Raw genomic sequence first — 22,706 nt, forward strand, 5'->3', positions numbered from 1 at the left:
ATTTCTGAATTCTCTATTATTTTTTCATTGATCTGTGTATCTATTTTTACATCAGAACCATGTTGTTTTGGTTAATTTGGTATAATTTGAAGTCAGGCAATGTGATTCTTCCAGATTTGCATTTTTTGCTTAAGATTGCTTTGATTTTCAGGCTCTTTTCTAGTTCCATATAAATTTTAGGATTGCTTTTTCTAATTCAGTAAAAAATTTGTATTTTGATAGGGATTTAATGTAATTGGAATTGTATGGTCATTTTAATTATATTAATTTTTCAAATCCATGAGCATGAGATGCTTTTTCATTTTGTTTGTATTATTCAAAATTTGTTTCATTAGTGTTTTGTGGTTCTTCTTGTAGATATCTTGTATCTCCTCAATTAAATATATTTCTAGGTATCTAATTATTTTTCAGTTATTTTAAATTGATTTCTTTTTTGATTTGATTCTCTGCTTGATTTTTTTTGGTGTATAGAAATATTACTAATTTTTGTATGTTGATTTTATACCCTGAAATTTATTGAAGGCGTTTATCAAGTCTAAAAGATTTTTGGTAAAATCTTTAGGGTTTTCCGAATGTAAAATAATATATTCAGTGAATAGACATAATTTGGCTTCTTCTTTTCTAATTTGAATGCCTGATATTTCTTCATACTGGTGCTATGAGGAAGATTTTCAGTATTATGTTGAATAGAAATGGTGAAAGTGGGTATCCTTGTCTTTTTCCAGTTCTTATAGGTAATGCTTACAATTTTTCTCACTCAGTATGATGTTAGCTGTGGGTTTGTTGTATATGGTCTTTGTTATTTTGAGGTAATTATCCCTGATGAACATAGACACAAAAAATCATCAACAATATATTAGCAAACTGAATACAAGGGCACTTAAAAAAAAAGTACATAAATACCAAGTAGGGTTTGCAAGAATGATTCAACATAAGCAAAACATAAACAGAAATAAGGACAAAAACCATATGATCATCTCAATAAATGAAGAAAAAACATTTGATAACATTTAGCATCCCTTCATGATAAAAATTCTCAAGAAGTATTTTTAAAAAGAGACAAAACAGGTTTTTTTCCCCAAAAACTCTAAAAGTTCATGCCATATCTCAATAAAATGTTTCCCCTTAAAAAAAACATAGAGATGAAGCTTAAAAAGACAAAACAAAGCCTTTAAGAGATGTCCAATTACATTAAGAGGCCAAACTTATACCTGATCAGCATACCTAAGGCAGAAAGGAAGACAGAGAACACCTTGGAATAAACATTCCATGAGGTTATCCAAGAAAATTTCCCTCATCTCATCAGAGACTTGACCGTTCAAACACAAGAGATTCAGAGAACTACTGCAAAGTGTCAAATGAGAAGATCAACTCCCACACACATAGTGATTTGCTTACACAAAGTAGGCATAAAATAAAAAATCCTAAAGGCAGTGAGAGAGAAAGGTCAGACTACCTACTGGGGAAGACCAATTAGAATAGTAGCAGGTTTATCTACAGAAACACCACAAGCTAGAAGAGACTGCAGCCCAATCTTCAAAATTCTCAAAAATAAACAATTCTAACCAAGAATTTCCTACCCAGCTAAGCTAAGCTTCATCAGCAGTGGAGAATTGAAATCCTTCCCTGACATGCAATCCCTAAGAGGTTAATGCTGCTTTCAGACCAGCTCTACAGGAGATGCTTAAGAAGGTATTAGGCACAATATAAATTTGGGTTATTGTACTATTCTGGAATATCAAAACATATGACCATAATCCTATAAGAATATTTTTGTTGTTGAATATCTTTTGTGTATACACAAACAAAAGTACATTTAAACTAGGGACTAAGAACAAATGTAAACTGTGAGTGTGATAATGTGAAAGATTTGCCATTATCACATTCTAATATGTTGCTCTAAATGGGAGGGTGTGCATTTTCTGAGGAAAAGGAGGTATTGTGAAACTAATAATGTCCATTACTAGGACAGAATAGTTTCTCCGTGTGGCTACAGCAGGCATCTCAGATAGACAGAGTGTGTCTTTCAACTGACTCATCCTAAATCACACGATCTTGTGCAGTGTAGTATCAGTTCTGCTGGTGTTTCACTAATCGTTAAAATCATTTTTTGGGGAAGTTACACTGATACTCCTTGTAAAGAGGAAAAAGTGCAGAAGAGCTAAGTACTGCTCAAAGTTACACAGTAGTGGAGCCTTATTCAAAAGTTGGTTCTTTCCACCAAGTGGCTTTGCCTCTTTAAAGATAAGGGGCAGAAAGAATACTAAAGAATAATAGCTGTCAATTTCCAGATGGCAACTGGGTTTGTTATTTGTGTAAAGCACATGTCCATTCGAGTTTGCTGCTGTTGCATTCAGTGATTCTGCAGAGACTTCCTTGCTCAGTGTCTACTTTCTCCATATTGTGAGCATGCCAAACACACAAACCTGGGGCCAAGGCAAGTCTGCAGAGATAATTTCAGATCTCTGCTAATTCCTCATTAACAGTTCACAGCTGAGACAAGCAGATCCTGAAGTTGCCAGGGGCTCAGAATCCATGCTCCCTGTGGTGCTCACAGAAGAGACCCATACATTCTTCTCGCCTACACCTGCTCTCTCACAGGCTTGACACTCTTGGAATCTCCTAGGTCCCAGGAGTGCTGTCAGGTGAAGGGTTAAGCTAGAGCAGCAGGAAGTGAAGGAGGACTGGATGAACAGAGACAGATTGCCCATTCTTCATCTTTAATCCCACAGCAAAGAGGTGAGAGGACCCTGTCCTGTGAGCAGTAGAAATTCCTCAGCTGAATCAGTCACACTTGAGGCACAATTTGGGGGCTCCTGCAAAGGTGTCTTCATCTGGCCCCTACATAAATTAATTCCACATTGAAGGTCAAAAGTGCCAATACCCAAGGAAATGCCATAAGAAGGCCCTTTGAACCGATGGAAATGAGTCTCTCAGACTTTTTATAAGATAACAACTTTGGGGTGCAAAAGACAGCTTGTTGTGAAGGGCTGGTGCAGCTATTTGAGTTTGAGAACTGGTCTGAGTCATCACCACTCCCTTTCTCTGTCTCTCTATCCCAGGTCAGAATGATGTAGAAAGATGGAGATTGAGAACAATGACACCACATTTCCAGTTTTATTTAGAAATAATTTTGTAAGCAGCCTAATTCCTTTAGCTCTATTGACAAAATAAGCTCTTTCTTTGATCTAATCTGAATTTTTCATCCTGCCTTTCAGCCGTTCCCCCCTCCCCAAACTTTGGGCCATTCTCCTTCCAAACATTCTTAGTTTAGTTCCCATTTTTAAAAAATTTAAGATCTCTTGAAGGATTATTAATTAGATGATAAAACAGAAAACTAAGAATTTAGTGGAAAGAGACTTAAGAGGGATGGATTCAAGGAGTGATGAAAGTGCTTATGATAATAGCAGTAACACTGAACATTTGTTGGATATTTACTGTATTACAGGCACAGTGTGTCCTATGTAATTGCTTTCCAGTGGCCATTTATTTAATCCTCACACTGTTCCATGTAAAGCAGATGCACTTATTATTACCCTCAATTTAGGGATAAGGAAATTGAGGCACAGAGAAGCTAGCATCTTGTTCAAAGTCATATAGTTTATATGTGACAAAACTAGGACTTGAACCTAGTTAAACTGGTTTCAGAGCCTGCTCTGGATTTTACCTCTGTGCTGAAATGGGAAGAAACTGGAACAAGAAAAATGTAACATTGTGTCACGTTTTCCATTCACTTCTCCCTCTTCCAAAATCAGAGTGAAGACCAGATATTCTGATTAAACTGTGGTTCTAAGTTATTAATTGATTAACACCAAAGCATACAGCAAACCCGAGACTGAACACAAATTGTTTAAAATTCATTTCTTGAACTCTTGCACTATGCTTTCTTTCTTCTCCTAGTGTATCAAGCTGTGCTTCACATGCTGTTTGGTGTTCTGCTCTGGTCTGCAGAGAATACCTTGTCCTTCAAGCCTCTGAGGCAAGATGTGGTATGTGAACCACTCTGAATAGAATGGCTCTTAGGAGCCAGGGTTATCCTGATAAAGGTCGACAGAACAAAAATGAGGAAGACTTCTTCATGAGCTCTGGCCTGGAATTCTATGGAGGAGGAGATAGTAGATAGTGGGCACAGTCTCAGTCTTCAGCTGGTTCATGCAGGTCTTTGGACCACCAATGGCCCAAGGAGTGTGTGTGTGTGTGTGTGTGTGTGTGTGTGTGTGTGTGTGAATGGACTCAGAACAATTCCTTAGAGTAGGAATGAGAACACAGAATCAAGTCTGTGTGAGAATTCAGGCAGCTCCTTCTGCCAAGAAAGAAATGGTTGTCGAGAGAGGAATAAGGTTAGGAATCTGGGAGAAGAAAAAGCCCTGGTCTGGATCCAGAAAATCATGTTCCTAGCCTCAGTTCCATGCGACCCTATCCTTTGTGCACATGGACTTCCTGATTCCAGAAAGGAGCATGGCGTAGTGTTACCTCATGTAGTGAGCCATACACATTTTAGACCCAGACCTGTGACTGTGAGCTCAGAGTAGAGATAACACTTTATTTCTCCCTCTGCATGATCCTCACTGAACTCTCAACTTACAGAGGAAGCAGAGCTGGTGAGGCCTGGATATGGGACAAGGGCCTGGGGAGACAAGGAGCAGAGCAGGCAGGTGGCAGATGAGAAGGTGTAACTGTGCTTGTCGAGAACCAGATACAGGACCGAGACTGAGGCTGGAGGGAGCTAGGAGGGTCCTAGCTTCCTTCCCCTTCCCTTTACTCAGCTGATGGAGGAAAATGTGTTTGCTTTGGACCTGGGGGAACTGGCAGAGTTGTCCATGGAATTTTGCCAAGAAGAATTGTCCTAGAAGAGCCCATACCCCGAGTGCAAGATTTCCTTAAGTGACCCCTGCTTGGGCACTGGTTGTGCTTTCCCTGTGGTTTTGGGAGAGACGTTCCCAGCCCCTGAGCAAGTTGACATCCTTCTTTCCTGGTAAATGCTGCACCTGCTCTGTGGTGAGTTGGGCCCTGGCATCATGTTCCCAGGGTCCAGAAGAACCAGTAGGGCCCCATTGTGAGGGGACAGGGCCAGGTCCCAAGACCTGGCAAAGCCTTGTTCTTCAGAAGCAAGCTCTGTTTCCTAAACCAACAAGACTCTCATATGACAAATCTAGTCTGGGTTTTTGCTGCTCTCTGCTTTGCATGTGTTTGGATGTGGGGATGTGAGGGAAGGTGAAGGAGGTGGTGCTGCAGAGTGCAGAAGAAGCTTGAGACTCTCAGCCAGGCCCAGAGATCCCATTCTCTGCTCACCTTTCTCAGGCTCCTCAGTCTTCAGGTTAGGATATCAGATTCTATCTCTCACGAAGTTCAAGGACATGACTCTGGTCCTCAGGTGGAGCATGGAGAGCCCACCTTACCTTAGAGTATTCTTTCATGATGTTCCTGACCCCCTTAAGTCCAGGTAAGCACAAAGTCTGCCCTCACCTTCCTTTATCACCACCTTAACCTGACCACTAGTTGCACCACCATTGTGGCAATGTGATCCGAGTCCCTTCTACTACAGGCTAGCCCTGATGTTCTTCTATGTCCTTAGTGGGTGTCGGATTTTCCCAGACTGAGTTCTGTAAAACTGAATATTCCTATGGAAAAAGGACAGAGGATAGACGAGCCAAAAAATTTAGGAAATGTAACACTAGTTAAAGAAAAAAATTAATCTTAAGAACCAGATATCTAGAGCTCTCGTGAACCAGAGCTGGATGGAGGAATGTCAGAAACTATGGAAAAATGTACTGGACACACTGGGAGAAATATAATGCTTAGGAGAGTGGATCTGAACTTTTTTGTAAATCAAATGTGTTTTCTGGAAATGGATCGTAAAGCAGGAACTTTGTCCGAGCAACTGTCTGTGAATGAAGTAGAAAATAGTTCCTTCCTTCTGGCTTATAACTCCCTTAGGGTGGAGGGAAAACAAAGACTGTACTATAGTTAAAAGGATTAGGCTTAGAGAACACAAATGGCTTCCTTTGGGACAAGTGACTAGGAAAAACATACTTCAGTGTCCCCATGTGCCTGGGCTGATGAGGGGATGAACATTCCATCCAGAGGAGAGTACTGTAGGGAAACCATGGTCTGTAGCCAGATGGGTTTTAATTCAAATCCTGGTTCTTCTACTTACCAGCTGTGTGACCTGGAGTAAGTTTATCAGCCTCTCAGGAACTAATTATTTGATCCGTCATATGGGAATGTTAGCAAACCTACAAGAATGTTAGACAGTCCATAGTTCAATGTATGTCAAATCTTCAGAAAAGAGCATGACACAGAGAGGGCACTCAGTAAGTGCTATTGCATCCTAAGCCCCGTTCTCACCCCACCTGTCTAAAATCTTTGAATAATTGATAATTCCTTCTCACAGGCCTTGTTTATGTCCTACAGGGGGAGAGTCTGATGGAACTTGGAGATGGAACTGGATCCTGCACTGTTGGCTCTCAATCAGACTGTGCTGATCTCTGGGTCTGGATCCTCTGTCCTGCTGGGTGGCCAAGAATGGAGGTTCCGCATGCCTGGCTTTCTGTACCTGTGTGCCTGCTGTACATGGCAGCTTTAACAGGTAATACCCCTCTACTGGGGCTGGTGGCAGCTGTCAAGGCACTTTGGGTCCCCATGTACCAGCTGCTGTGAATTCTGGCAGCTACATACTAGGTTTTGACCACATCCACAGTGCCCAAAGCTCTGGCTGTACCCTGGGATTTGTCGGGTGAGGTCTCCTTTGAACCCTGACTAGGCCAGCTCTTTGTTGCTCACAGGGCCTTGATTGCTGAGTCCTCAGTGCTGCTGGCCATGGTCATGGACCGCTATGGGGCCATCTGCCAGCCTCTGCACTACAAAGCATTGCTGACCCAGCATGTGGTAGGCCTAGTGAATGTTGTTGCTGTGACCTGCAGTGTCTGTGTCATAGCACCTCCTATAATCCTGCTCCAGAGACTGTCTTACTATGGGTGGCTGACCCTGCCTCGCACCTATATACCTACTGTGAACACATGGATGTGACTTGGCTGGCATGTGGAGACACGTGTCCCAACATCTGGTATGGACTGGCTACCACACTGCTCTCCCCAGTCCTGGACCTAAAGCTCATAAGTGCTTCCTGTGCCCACATTCTTTGTGCTGTCTGCTACCTGCCATCCCATGGTACCTGCCCCAAAGCCCTGGGTACCTGTGGAGAACATGCCAACATTATTGGTCTCTTCTACACACCTGGCCTCTTCTCCTTCTTGACTCACCGCTTTGGTCACCACACAATGTGCAGCCATATCCACATCCTACTGTCTAACCTCTACTTGGTGGTGCCTCCAGCCCTCAATCCTGTGGTCTATGGAATGCAGACCCATCAGATCACTCAGAGGCTCAGGCACTTGCTTCGACTTTTCTGGGTTGGGGCAGTGAGGATGGTGGACCCTGAGAGGGCCTTCCTGCAGGAATGAATGTGCTCCCTATTTTCTCCAGTGTGTACCCTCAGATGGCCAAGTGATGCTGCAGGACCTATCTGGGAAGGGCTCTAGTCAAGACATCTTTGCTGTCTGCCTCCAGGTGGCCCTATGCTCACCCCAACCCTATTTCTGTCATGTAGGCAAAATACATCTGAACTGACCCCTCCCATCCTGGCTTTACCATGCCCAGTTATTCCTGATCTTGCCAATTCTGAATTGATCCCAAAAGATGGATCACACGCATATAGAAAGAATTGAGCCTGAACCATGAGATACAGGGAGGTCAAGGACACAGCCTGGGGCTAGGATCTTGTCTTCTTCATCAGTCTACCCAGTCAGAACCAGATTAGTGAAAGATGGGTCTGAGTGGGGCCTTTTGTACAATGCCTGACAAAAAGCAGGATCTCCATGTTTGCTGAATGGATGAGGACAGGAGAGGCTGGGGAAATGGCACAAAGAGAATAAAATAGAACTCAGCTCTGGAAATGGACATGGTTTTTGACCTGGATGATTCATACTTAGAGCTTGGGTGACTGTTGGTTTTGGATGAAGAGAGAATAGATGATATTGTGGCTGCCTCCCTAAGCTCTTTCACCATTTTTATCAGATGCTGGTATTACTCCTGCTTTTTCTACTTGTGCTACCAGCTATTTGTAGACAGCAAAATATGAGACGATGACTCCAGTGCCAGTTGCATGCCTCATGCACCACCTGTTCTATCTCTCTCTGCATTGCTTTCTCTATAAGGTGATGTAGTTTTACTGACATTCACCAGGACACTGATCCTGTACAGATTTCCTGCCTCATGTAATTGAAGTCTCTTCCCCCTCACATTTCCCTCTTACCTTCCTAAATTCTGAAGTCCTCTGAGACCCATAGTTATAGCAAGACCAGGCTAAACAGTTAATGAAAAGTGAATCTCTGGCCTTGGACATGAAGTCAGAGTGTGAGAATCTGTGAAACAATTCTCAGCAAAGATTGCCCAACAGAGCCCTGGCCATGTCTTCCTGAGGTTGTACATTCACCTAATTTCTCAAATCATTTCCCAGAATAGAAAGTAGAGCCGTTATACACCTTTCTTTGTGGGTATGCTGAGGAAAGTTCTCCAAAGGATGGGATGAGTAAGCAGAGGACTTGTATAAGTGGCCATAGTATCTAAAGTTGGGTGTGCTGTGAAAAGTAGGGAAGCAATAAGGAATACAGATCATAGAGCTATAGAGACTAGATTTCTCAACAGAAAAATGGGACAATACACTTTTCAAAGTGTATATGGTATCCTCTTAGGTGCTTGAGTGAATGTGAAACTCCCCACTGCCTGAGAAGTACTCAAGAGAGATAGCAGGGGATAGAGAGTAATTTAGGGTGACCAGCACCAAGAACATTGAGCTGTGATTTCTTGTCCAAGTTTCAGGAACCAAACTTTTCCTTCTTTCTAGGGACAACTTCAGTTGGGAGGCCAGGGGAATGGAGGCTTGATAGCCTCCTGTAGCAGGTTAGAAAATATTGAGAGGGGGGATTTCTTGGGGAACAGAGGCAGTGAGGTTGCTGGCATTAATACTAAGGGGATTAGGGGAATCATTTGAATAGTGGAGTGAGTGGAAAAGTTTAGTGTACCTGGCACAGTGAAGGAAGCAACTTTCTCCTTCTTTAACATTCACAAGAACATAAAAAGGAGTGAAGTGTAATACCCATTTTATAGTTGAAAACAGGTTGTGAGAGCTTTAAAATACCATATTAAGTCACACGATTAATAGATGGCAATGCTGCAAGCTGCCCCCAGGTCTCATGTTTGAGAGCTGGGGGTGAGAAAGGGCACATAGCAGAGCAGTCCAGTACAGTATGCTGAAGCAATATCCCCCAGACATACACTTTGGCCCTGATCCATGTGCACACAACTAAGTAAATGGCTTCTGTTCTTGAGATTGAACAGGTAGGGTTGCATTTCCTTCTTGAGTCTTCTTTTCCTCCAAGTTGAGGGAATGACCATAATCCCTCCTGAAAAGGACCCATCCCAAGGCCCCCACAAGATGTCTCAGGTTTGCCTTAATCTGTTTGACCAGGAGGGCCCAGCAGGGTAGGATAGATCTCAGTCTGGGGATGGATGAGGAAGACCCTGTTTGTAGTAAGAAACTTATTCCCCTAATGTTTAGAGGCACTAATCTGTTACAACCCTTTTCTCTATTTTCCCATACTCCCTCACATCTCCTCAAGTTCCCTTTCAGATGTGGAAATATGTACTCCCTCCTACTGATACTATTCACTTGAACTAGAGATAAAAGCCTGGGAGCCCCAGGGTCTTACACTGCTCATACAGCTGATACAAGATGCAGCCTGGCCCAGCTCTTCTGATCATTCTACTGCTGCTGCCCTTGGCACTCTTAGGGCAGCTTCAGGTATAGCCAGAAGGTGGGGGGATTGTTCTGTGCTGACTTCCTTCATCACTCTGCTTCTGTTCAATTACCCTCAGATTTTGGGAGAGAGTGAGGGTAGAAAGAACCTAGAAGGAAGGGAAGGTGGATAGGACACCCTGTCTACTCTGGTTTCCCTTGACTTGTGTGAGAGAGGGAAGACAAGGATGAAGACAATAGAGGAAGGAACCCCAGGCTGTTTCCCTGCTCAATTATGAGGACTTGTTTTCTGCAAAAGTCTGCCACCTTTTTCCTGTGCTCAGGATGCTGGAGCTAAGGGTAGCCTGCCCAGGCTATAATAGGTTATGCAATCTCTCTGTATTATCTCCCAAAGTCTAAACTATTGGCTAGAGTTGCAGGCTGAAGGCATCGCCAGATTAAGTTATGTGTGCTAAGGTCAGAAAAGCTATAGGTGGGACTTCTCAGAGAAGGAAAGGGGCCATTTGCATCTAAATTCTTGGAGATACTATAAGGAAACCCCAGTAGGTATCATGGGCCCAATAAATGGGAGTAGAGGGATGGACATATGCTACAGTATAAGTAGAGAATTATAACTAATATAACGACGTTTAGCATAGAAAGGTCAAGCACTGTTCTAAGTACTTTACAAATATTCTCTCTCTCTCCCTCTCTCTTTATAATCTCTATCTTTCTATCCATAATCTATCTACCTATCTATCTATCTTTCTTTCTATCTATCTATCTATCTATCTATCTATCTATCTATCTCTATCATCATCTATCTATCTCTACTGCTTTACCTATAATTCTTAAAGTAAAACAATAAGGTAAATGTCTTAATTTTCCTCATTATACACATGAAGAAACTGGGGTACAGAAAGATTAATTTACCCAGGGTCACAGGGTCACAGGGGAAGAATTAGAACTCAGATAATCTGGCTATACAATCAGTAAGTTAGTGAGCTTAGGGCTTAAGTGAGTGAGCGCATAATATGATAGGCAAGGGGGAGAATATATCAAATTGTTCATCTCTGTTCTAGAAACTTTCCCTCTCTATTTAACTGAGGCAAGAGGGTTGCTTCCCATCCTCACCATTTTGTCCTTGGTTGCACACCCAGCCCAACATAGCCTGGAGCTCTGCCACTCTCAGGTGTTGTAGCACAGAATCTAGGCAAACATGAGACTTGGGGCAGCTTGCAGCATTGCTATTTGTTAATTATGTGACTTAATTGGGTATTTTAAAACTCTTAGAACCTCTTATTTTCAACTATAAAAATGGGTATTACACTTCACTCCTTGTTATGTTTTTGTGAATGCTAAATATTCGTTCAGACTCTGGTGCCTCATGGTGCTGTTACTACAGATTTTGCTTCTTTGATGATTTGGGATTCCATCCCTGCTGGCTTCAAGACAAGTTGAAGTTTCAGTAATCTGTCAAAAACCTGGATCAATCCAGAGAACTGTGGAGAACTGAAGTTTTCTAAGTCTATCCCCTAACGCTTCTCTCCAGACCAGTTTTGCTGTCTCCCAGAGCCTTGAAGAAAAATCAGCTTGCAGCAATGTGAATTGCAACCAGATACAGCCAGTGCATTAGGTAGGGTGAGCGTGGCCCCACAAAAAGGTGCTGGAAAGGGATTCAATTCAGGGAAATCTGGGGAAGGGTAGCTCAAACTCCTGACACAGGGCTGCCTAGGCAGTCAAGAAGAATCTTCTGTGCAAAGATAACTCCTCTGTAGCATTCCAGAACAGGATCAGTCTCTTCTCCTGCCTCATGTTTGCCAATAGCACATGGTGCCCCAACATACTTCTTTATGCTTAGTGTGCCCATCCATGCTTTTGCAGCTTGTGAGAAGTGTGTCAAGCTCTGCGGATGAAGGTGGCACATGCCACTGTGTGGTCCACCTGCCCAACAATCCCATCACTGTGCAGTATCTGGAAAAGTTACTAAGTACAGTCCAGGAGCTCATTGGCAAGTATGAGCAGAAGCAGTCCAGGGTGAGTGCTGGAGGAGGGGCCAGAGCTAGGATGGGGCTGGGGTTGGGCCTGGCTCTGGGACTGGGAGTTATTCTAGCACAGCCTCTATGGGACCCAGAATGGTGATGAGTCCTGGCAGTAGAGAAGAAGCTGAAGGAAGCACAGCCCTCACCTTTGAGACGAATCCTTAGAATGAGTATGAAATTTGGTATTGTTCTTGGAATCTCCAATGGTAGTAACAAAACAGAGAGTTTTACATTGGGGGTGCCTCCTGAACGGATTGGTGACATAATGTGTATGGGTCTCCTGGAATATGGAAAGAGGGCAGTTTAGGCACAGGTATAAATAATCAAAGGTTTGGAAGTGGGATGACCAGTGCAAAGGAGAAAGAAACAAGTCTGAGATGAAGAGCTAAAATAGGGGCACTGTGTGGAGAAACTTGTATACCAGCCTGGCAAGCTTGGAATTGATCCTATAAGTTAAGATGAGTGAACAGAAGTGTTGCATCAGCAGTGTGACATGGTTGGTTGCTTTTGCAATCTTCTCTTGTGCTGTTCCTGGGAATGGTTGATGAAATGTGACCAGAGTGGGAGTGGGAGTCTATCCATTCATTCACTCATGCACAAAGCCACTCCTTAGAGAAGTAACTATAACCAGGCAAAGGAATAGAGAATCTGTGTTTTATAGGGTTAAGGAATTTTTTTCCTGCAGTGAAAAGAAAGATATGAGTGTCCTCAGCTTTGAGTGGGAGTAACACTAATGCTCACCTCAAGGACTGTTAATACAAGCAAATAAGATGACAGATAGGAGAGTCCTCTGTAGGCTATATAGATGGGAGAGCCACAGGTGTGCTGACATTTGGGGGAATATCTTGTTCCTCTCCCATGCCCAGGTTAATGAGTATGCACGCACCATTGAAGAGCAAGATAAAGAAATCCTGGAAATGAGTCACATGCAGGAGCCCAGAAATCCCCTTACTTCTCCCTATGAGACCCCAGGCTTCCACCTGCTGCGCCTGGAGCTGGAGGGAGCACAGGAGTTGGTGACCCAGCTTAAGGCCATGAGAGGAGTTAGTGAGAATAGAGGCCTGCTCCATCAGCTTCAGAGTCAGGTATGTGAATGGGTTAAAGAACACCCCTCCTTGGTACCACCTCCTGTCTTCTCTAGCCTCATATATTGAACTAGTTCCAAAATTGCTTTTTTTCTGAAAAAGAAAACCATGAGCTGAAAAATATGAGGGCTTGAGTTAAGTTCTGAACAGCACTCTATGACCCACCTCCCCGGCATCTCATTTTCGCAGGTGACTAATGCCAGTCTCACACTCAAGCTTCTGGCTGACTCTGACCAGCGTAGCTTCAGTGCTCTCCAACAGGAGGTGGATGTTCTTGAGAGTCAACTAAGTGAGTGTGAGAGGGAAAAGGAGCAAGAACAGACCTCCAGACACCTTGGATCACCCGTACCCCCTGGTGAGTTCATAGACGAATTTCCTAAGATCTTGTGTACCCAGAAACCAGGTTGGGAGTGCAAAGTAGCCTATGGTGTGCTGAGTGGGAGGGCAACAAAAGTCTTGATGGAGAATAAATCTTTCATTTTCCTTGTTTCATGTCACTGAGTGATATAGACCAAGACTAGTACATTCTCACATATGGGAATACCCATATACACAGACATATGAATACTGCATAAACAGACATACACATTAACCTCTATTCATGCAAAATCATTCAGTTTATATTCTTGTATATGCACTCAGGTACATGAACATACACTCAAATGCACATGTAGTTATTATACTTTCACACTCTTCTCTCTGTGGATTGTATGCTTTACACAATGCTCATACCTTGCCTGCTGTCTCCTGTAGGTTCTTGTGCCCACGGAGGCCTCCAGAAAGTCAGCAGACCCTTTGTGGTGAAGCTTAACTGGAGAGGCTACTCATACAAGGCATGCACCTGGGGCCGAGACTCGGCACCCAATCTAACCTCTTCCCTTTACTGGGTGGCTCCTCTGCGTACAGATAGCAGGTGAGTCTTGGATAATGTCTCTTCTCCAACCAGGTTAATTCCAAATGTCTTCTGCCCTTACCCTAACAGATTTCTTTTTACCCCAGCCCAGCTTCCTCTCCATGTTTTAGGTGTGTCCCTGAGCAAACCTAATTTCAGCCCAACTGGTCACCTTTCAGCACTCCTCTCATGAAATAAGTATGACCCAGATTGGTCTGAGCTTCCTTCACAAGCCCATTGTCTGGAATTTTTAATCCCATAGTAACCCAAAGATAGTTCTTTCTGTAGTCTGATCCTATGTCAAGAACAAACTCTTCTACACCTGGGCCTCAATTGGAGGCAGCTAAACTGGAGAGGCTTTTCATACAAGGCAGGGACATAGGACTGAGAGCCAGTGACCAACACAACTTTTCTTTATTGAGTGGCTGCTCAATTGCCTCTCCAAATCCTAAATTGCCTCAAAATCCTAAATTCTTGCTTAGAAGTTTAGAGCATGACCCTGGCCAAGCTTGAGACTTGCAGCCAAGCCAATCTGAGTTTAAATCTCAGTATTTCCACTTAAGCTAAGTGATCTCAGAGAAATGGATTAACATCTCAGACCCATTCTTAGTCATATGTAAAATGACAATTATTAAGTTTATGAGAAAAATAACATGATTACATAGGAAATTAGAAGCATAGTTGGCGCTGATAAATATTTATTAGATGAAAGAATGGCTACATGGATAAATAAATAAATAAATTGTCAGCCTTGCTAGGAAGGTAGGCACAACTCCTAGAGTGTTTAAAATCAGTTCATGTGGTATAGACCTGATTGAATAGGAGGTCCTGGGAGGGAGAGATGAGTGTAAGTTTAGTCAGTCATTGAAGAGCTATGGTTGCAGTTAAACTCAGAAATATTAGTATTACTGATAATAATGTTCCCCAATTTCTATAAATACTTTGTAACATATAGAATAGATTTACATGCTTCTGAATAACCTCTACATTTTTGTGGGTAAGTCATGACTCACAGATGAGGGTGTTCATAACTCACAGATAAGAGTCCCTCACAGGTACTTCCTGAAGTGACCTCATGACCATAAATCTCCCTGAATCCAGCTCCGGAACTCTGTCCTGATACGGGACCCCTGCATTTCAAAGGTAGTTGGAGTCTAGGTACAGAACAGTGTTCATGAAGAATAAAAATAATAGCTACTATTTGTTGATTGCTTACTTTGAGACAAACACTCTAATTTTTTTCTTTACATTATCTTTATTTATTTATTTATTTTTGAGTTAGAGTCTCACAGGTTGGAGTATAGTGGCATGCTTGTGGCCACCCTAGCATCGAATGCTGGGCTCTGGTGATTTTTTCTGCCTCAGTCTTCCAAATTGCTGGAACTACAGGCGTGTGCTACCACACTGGGCTAATTTTTTGATTTATTGTAGAGATGAGGTCTCACCATGTTGCCCAGGCTGGTCTAGAACCTGCAGACTCAGGCAGTCCTCTTGCCTCGGACTCCCAAAGTGCTGGGATTACAGGCTTGAGCCACTGCACCTGACCTGCATTATCTTAATTAGTCCTGGCAATCAATAAAGTAGATTCTTTTGTTATTTCTTTACAGATTTTACTTATAAGCTGTGTGACTGAGCAAATTACATAACTTTCTAAAGCCTAGCCTCTTAATCTATGAGAGTAAAACCTAACTTATGGTGTTGTTATTATAGATAATGCATATATAGTGTCTAATAGGTGCTGTAGCTATTGGTGTATTTATCATTTCTATTACTTTTAAAATAATTATTTTGTCATAGTATGTAGTAAGTAAAAGATGGATTATAAATAAGCTGTTTGATTCCAAAGCCTCTGCTCTTAATTAGATCATTAATCTGCCCATTTTTATAGCAATTTATTACCTTGCTTATTGCTGTCACCTAATGGTTCTAATGTGGGGGCCTTGGCCTAGGTACTTTGACTACTATCGACTGTATAAGTCCTACAATGACCTTGTGCTGCTGAAGAACTATAAGGAGAGAACGATGGCCTATGGTGATGGCAGTGGCAATACCGTGTACAAGAACTTCATGTACTTTAACTACTATGGCACAAATGATATGGCCAAGGTGGACCTTTCCTCTAACACCTTAGTGCTGCGGCGCCCACTGCCTGGTGCCACCTATAATAACCGCTTTTCCTATGCTGGCGTGCCCTGGAAGTCCTTAGATTTTGCTGGTGATGAGGAGGGGCTGTGGGTGCTCTATGCCACTGAGGAGAGCAAGGGCAACCTGGTTGTGAGTCATCTCAATGCTAGCACCCTAGAAGTGGAAAAAACCTGGCATACCAGCCAGTATAAGCCAGCCTTGTCTGGGGCCTTCATGGCCTGTGGGGTGCTTTATGCTTTACGCTCACTGAGCACCCGCCAAGAGGAGATCTTTTACGCTTTTGACACCACCATTGGGCAGGAGTACTATCTCAGTATCCAGTTGGACAAGATGCTAGAAACACTACAGGGCATCAATTACTGCCCCTCAGACCACAAGCTTTATGTCTGCAATGATGGTTATCTAATAACTTATGACCTCACCTTTCTGACACTGAAGCATAGGCTACCAAGACCACCAGTCAAGAATCCTTTCTCTGGGGCCCATGCTCCACTAAAACCTGCCAAACCCAACAAATCTTCCAGGCCCTGAAACCCCCGAATAGAAATATGTTTTCTTCCTCACCTACAGGAGGACCGCTTCCCAAAATGGCCATCCACCCTAATGACTGGGAGACATTGATTATCCCTAGTTAGTTCTTTATACCATTAACTTCTCAATAAGCACATTAAAGTTCCCTTTAATAATAGTCTAGGTGGATTTGATTGAGAAAAAATAAAGAAAATATTAGCTAGGAAAGTGGTATACCTCTTTCTGGCGTTTTGGTATCATATATTTCTTTCTGAAAACCATAACTCTAGCTCCTAGAATTTTAGGGTTCCGTGACCTACATTTGTCAGCCTCACGTTGAGAATATCTGATTCTAGTGCAAATGACCCAAAGGAGCTTGACATTAAAGTGGGAAATGGAAGCTCCCTCTCTTATTCTTACTCTTCTGTGGGTTCCCTAGGGCAGAAAAGGAACCGTGTCTTGGTCTGAAACTTATTTGTTTCATGTCCTGGTTCAATCTCACTTTTGAGTGTAATTGAGAGAGGTGCTCTCAATTGAGAGAGGTGCCTGAGTTTTGCTCTAGGATGTTTGCAACTGGTAACTGAACGTGAGGAGGGTCTGACATGGATTGGACTATGGGTCTACACATTCTCAATAAATAATTCTTAGTGTGATAGCAGGAAGTTTCCTGGCTGACTGTTGTCTCTTTGCTTGCGTTTAGCACACAGAGAACACATTGGCTCGAACTCTCTACTTGCCCCTTATCTGTCAGTATGGTGCTCCTACTCCTTTTGGCAGGTGAATGGAATAAAATACAAACTCTAAAGTCCTCTCAGTAACACAGAGGATGCATACACTTTCACATATACGTTCAAAAATATACATTCAGTAAGACATACACATTCTCACTCACGTAAATACTATTTCCTTTTACACTCATACTCTAACATAGACATGAACACATATTTTAACAAATCCACTAATAGAACATTCACCAGTTTCCCAAGTAAAAATCAAACATCATCTCCCAAATTGGCATGAGACTGAGAATCTGACTTTTTAGTTGCCTGAACCTGTGCCTTTAGGAATTTTACTACTACCTGCCTACCTCCATGGCCACCTCTTGATTTATAGATGTTGCTCCTCCTTAATGCTTTTACACAAAGGTAGGCACGTAAAACTGGGTTAGGACATTGAAACAAATCATTCTAAACATCCCGTTGTAATAACATGGAAAAGACCAAGTGCCATGTGAATAAAAAGCGGTTTACAAGAAATGTTCACTCACATTTTGTATGGAATGCCTCTGCAGGGAGCCTTCCTGCCTAGCCCTGCTCCTGTTTCCTAAAGAAAAGGTAGTCATTTCTCCACTATATAGAAATTAAGTCTAGAATGCCAAAATATAGATTCCAGAAAAAAACAAAAGCAAAAAAATGACATCCCCTTCCACCTAAGAATTCTATTCTTCCTCCATTTTTCTAAGACCCACATTTTCAGATCACTAACAGAATCAATGGGCTCCTTTCTATGGAAAAGACTACATTCTTACAGAAATGTGATTTTATCTATGGCTTCAGTAGACTCAACTTTTCATATGTGTGACATTCCTATAAGGGACCTACACATAGTATCACACAGAAACATATATCTCACACTTAAAAATTTGGTATTTACTAGTTCTATTCTGATAACTTTGTCCCATTTTTTTTGGAAAATTGTTTCATTTCATTTTATTATAGATACTTGAATCCCGAAATCTGTCCTCTTTCCCCAGCTGGTCCAGGCCGACTGTGAGGCTAGAGTTGACATCACAATATCCCTTTTCTTAAGAGTCATGTCCTTGATGGGTGGGGCAGGAGGAGGGGTAGCCTTGGAATGAGTCATCACCATTTAGTCCACTATAGGTCAAGAATGAATCAGTAGCCACGCCAGGCCTCAGCTGGGCCACATCTGGAGAACTGGGGTGAAGGCACAAACATCACAAAGTACCTTGCCAGCCAGGTCACTCATTCCTTTTTGGGCAACAGGGAAATTAGCTGTTGTACCTGAGACAAAAGCCAGAGGATACATTTGTCTGCCTTCACCCCTTCTGCCCCTGCTTCCAGCTGCTTCCCATCTGCTCACCAGTTAAGGCCCATGCCGCATGTCATCTCTTGAACATCCAAGATGCTTCAGAGCGAGCGTCCTTCAGGTCTGCCTGCAGACAAGAATATCTCTTTGAAAGTCACTCGAGTGACAGTGAAGACCCCAGGCAACCAGAAAGACTTTGTGGTAGCAGATGACACTTCAGTGAGGCAATTCAAGGAGACGTTATCGGCTCACTTCCAATGCCAAATGAACCAACTAGTGCTGGTCTTCATGGGTCGTCTTCTCAAAGACCATGACACACTGAGCCAGAGGGGCATCATGGATGGCCACACCATCCATCTGGTCATCAAGTCCAAGCATGGCTCCAGATTCCTAGCCCATTCTTCCCAAAACCTGCCAACCAACGAGCCCTGCCACCAGGACAGAAACACCAAAGGTAACAGCAGTGGGGCACACCAACCAGCTGGTGTGAGTCAAGCTCCAGTGGAATCCTCCCACTTTGAGGGGTCTGATGCACGCAAGATACATACCCAGAACCTAGAAGTGGGTTGTGCAGGGCACATAGCACAGATGCTGGAGAATCCTACCATCCAGCGGTTTCTTTCCAACACAGAGTTTATGCAGCAGTTCATTTCAGAACATCTAGACATACAAAAATTGATGCAGCAGAACCCGGAGGTCCCCCACCTTTTTGACACTTCTGAGATCCTATGGCAAACTCTGGAGTTGGCCAGGAACCTTGCCGTGATCCAAGAAATAATGCAAATCCAGCAACCTGCACAGAACATTGAGCATTTACAGAACTCACAACCATTCTTGGACTTAGAAACAATGCCAGGTAGAAACAATGCCTTGGGTCAGAATGATGCTAATTTCAATGATCAAATGCTAAACAGCATACAAGATCCTTTTGGGGGCAACCCTTTCACAGCTCTCCTGGCAGGACAAGTATGGGAACAAGTCCAGTCCTCATCCCCACCTCCACCATCATCTCAGGAATGGCAGGACCAGCACCCACAGCTCCCTGCAACCCAAGTCATCCACACTAGTTCTGATGGTTTATCTTCAATCAGTTCAGCTAGTGACACTCTCAACAAGGTCAACCCTATTTCCAGGGCTAATACTACCACAATTTCTACCCAGGGTCGGAGCCATATCTGTGCCACTCAGCAGCCAGCTAGGATACCTGCATTACTTAATATAGAGCTCATCCAGAAGCCACAAGAAAAAGACAAGGATGCCACTATCTCTCTAAGCAGCTCCATCCAGAGATTAGAAGATGATATCCAGCTGTCAGATGAGCAGATCAGCTCTCAGATCATAGGGGGTGTGATGCAGTTGCTTATGAACAACCCCTATCTGGCAGCTCAGATGTTGTTTATGAGCATGCCCCAGCTGAGTGAACATCAGAGGCAGCAGCTGCCTACATTCCTGCAGCAGACAGAGCTCTCTGACCTGCTTATAGCCCTAGCCAACCCCAAAGCATCACAAGCAGTATTGCAGATTGAGCAGGGTCTCCAGCTGTTGGCAACAGAGGCTCCTGTTCTTCTGCCTTGGGTTGCACCTAACTTATGGGGCTTGAGTTGGCTTCCTGCTCCCAGCTGCAGCTATCCTGACACAGTGCCCTGGGCCTGGAATGGGCCAGATATAGCTGAGCCCAAAGGGCCTGAGTGCTGCCATAAGTCAGGAGCAGTTCTGCAGAGGCTACAACCCCTGGATGGGGACCCTTCCCATTCTCTACAAGCCCCTGAGATTCGTTTCAGCAAGCAAATGAAATCTCTCCAAGCCATGGGATTTGGGAACCACCATGCCAATCTATGGGCACTCATTGCTACTGAGGGGGACACCAATGCTGCTATCCTCAAGCTCAAGAGATCCCGGGGATTCTAACCAATGTGCCTACCTGTTTGCTGCCTGCTGGCTGACTCAATTGACCACCTCATCTGCTTTTTCCCACCTCTCCTGATGCTTTCAACTAGGAGATATCCTGGAATAGGAGTTACCAACCAATGTTGTCTATACTGAATAATAGATCATTGACCATGGCTGGAAGATCTGTGAATAAAATGGCTACATCCACTTGCCCCCATCTGAGGTTTGACTTTGTTTGTTTTTTTTTTTGCAAAAAAAGCAACTAACTGTGTGTGATATCCCTGTCTCACTTACTATACATACATGAACACACAAACACACATACAACATGTACATATTAATATAGAGACAAAAAATAATCAATGTTGCATACCATGCTCAAATATCTAAGAACATGCATATGTTGCCTCAGACAGGTGTACACATGTACACAAGCTCACATAGTGAAAGATTCACATATGTAGGCACATAGAGTCCACATACAGGTACATGCAGCTATATGCATACACACAAATACCTAGAGATACATTAATAGACACACATATAGAAGATGACAATCATAACATACTTATACAGAAAAGAAAACATATTCCATAGATAGATCTAAATATTTAGTCGTAAGATTATCTTGGTTTCTCAAACCCAAAGTATTCAAGTTTGAAAGTGGAAGAATAATCTTTTGGGCCAAAGTAGAAAAATCCACAAATCAACCAGGTCCTAATAAATAGTTATTATCATTACAGCCTCTTACTAATTGCCATTGCCACCATTATAAGACTTTGATGTGTGTCATTACTCTTCCTTTAGCCTACAGAAGTTGCCACCCTCACTGCATAGTCCAGTCACCACAAACCCAGCGTTTCATGGGACAGTCACAGCACTTTTCAAGGGCACCATATCCTTCAACATATCTTATGCTTGTAGCTTGTGTTTTTTTCACAGTTGTCAAAGTCCCATATTCTCTTCCTGCCTCACCTAGAGTATCCCAGACTGGCATCATATGCCACCAAATTATGCAGCTATTAAATAATTTAGTGAGCTTGTGCCATAACTTAACAAGTCAAAATTGTTCTAGGCATTGAAGAAATAGCAGTGAAAAAACAAAGGTCTTTTATTTATGGAGTTTACTTTTTTTGTGTGACTATACAAGACAGTATTCAAATTAACCTTACAGCTATATTAGGTGATGCTAAGTGCTATGAAGTGAAATGAATCAACATAAACAATTCTAAATAGGCTGATCAGGAAAGGCCCTTCTGAAAAGGTGACATTTGAGCAAAAGTTGGGAGAATTGTACATGCAATTCCCTGGGAGAAGGACGATCCAGGCAGAGAAGGCTTAATGACAGAATAGCAAGGAGGTAATGCTGCTGAAGTAGACAAAAAAGAAAGAAAAAAAAGGAGGTGGGGAGGATATCAGATGGTGAAGAGCTTTGTGGGTGAGGTGAGGACTTTGGATTTTGCTATGAATGTAAAAGAAAGTCACTGGTGGGTTTTGAGTAAAGGAATGAAGTAATTCAATGTATCAAATCTGGTTGCAGAGTTGAGCGAAGGACTGTGGTAGAAAGAAACCAGGGAAGCAGGGAAACAATAAGAGACTTTTGCATTAAAGCAGGTGAGAGATGCTGTTGTCTGGGACCAGGGTAGGAGCAGTGGAAGTGGTGAAATCTGGTCTCTAACAGGGACCCACAGAGATTTGGGTACTCAACAGACATCCCTCCCCAGCCTTGACATGGCTGTCAGCATGAGTGAAAAATCAGTCCACAAATTTCTAAGTACGTCTAGCAAGCTCACTGACAAAGACTCCAACCACCCACAGCTACCAAAAAGATGTCTCAAGAAAGAAAATGAATTCTTCACCTTCCTATTCAATATGATTATGTTTGCACCCTGTTTGTCGCTGCTGTTTACATAAAAAGCCCAAGCTATCCAAGGTCATCTTATTTTCATCCTAATATGCTGTAAAAATTCCTCACCTGGTTCATTTTTCTACTCACTACCACTTCTCCAAACCTTTCCACCCTACCATTTAGGATTCATAACTTAGCAATAAAAAAACCCACATATATCAACAACCTTCTTTCTAAAGTTTCCCTTACCTTTTTGCTATAATGGAAATCTGACTGTTCACTGAAGACACTGCTTCTGCCACAAAAGTAGCTGCTTCTTTCTTTAATTTCTCATGGACTTAGAAGTGGATAGGTGTCATTTGCAACTTCTTGCTGCTGCTTTCTTTCTTTCTTTCTTTCTTTCTTTCTTTCTTTCTTTCTTTCTTTCTTTCTTTCTTTCTTTCTTTCT

The 22,706-nt window shown here is 42.8% G+C and overlaps 1 protein-coding gene across 1 annotated transcript; it reads left to right on the top strand.

The window, feature by feature from the left end:
- The first annotated feature begins 18,585 nt into the window (after nt 1-18,585).
- On the top strand, nt 18,586-20,615 carry UBQLNL (ubiquilin like). The gene is given in 1 exon segment (XM_008073538.2): nt 18,586-20,615. A coding segment is annotated over 1 exon segment (1,842 nt). The 3' UTR covers nt 20,428-20,615.
- Nucleotides 20,616-22,706: the final 2,091 nt, after the last annotated feature.

This window comes from Carlito syrichta, unplaced genomic scaffold (genome assembly GCF_000164805.1).
Source record: "Carlito syrichta isolate Samal-C Ts95f unplaced genomic scaffold, Tarsius_syrichta-2.0.1 Scaffold315939, whole genome shotgun sequence".
NCBI lineage: Eukaryota > Metazoa > Chordata > Mammalia > Primates > Tarsiidae > Carlito > Carlito syrichta.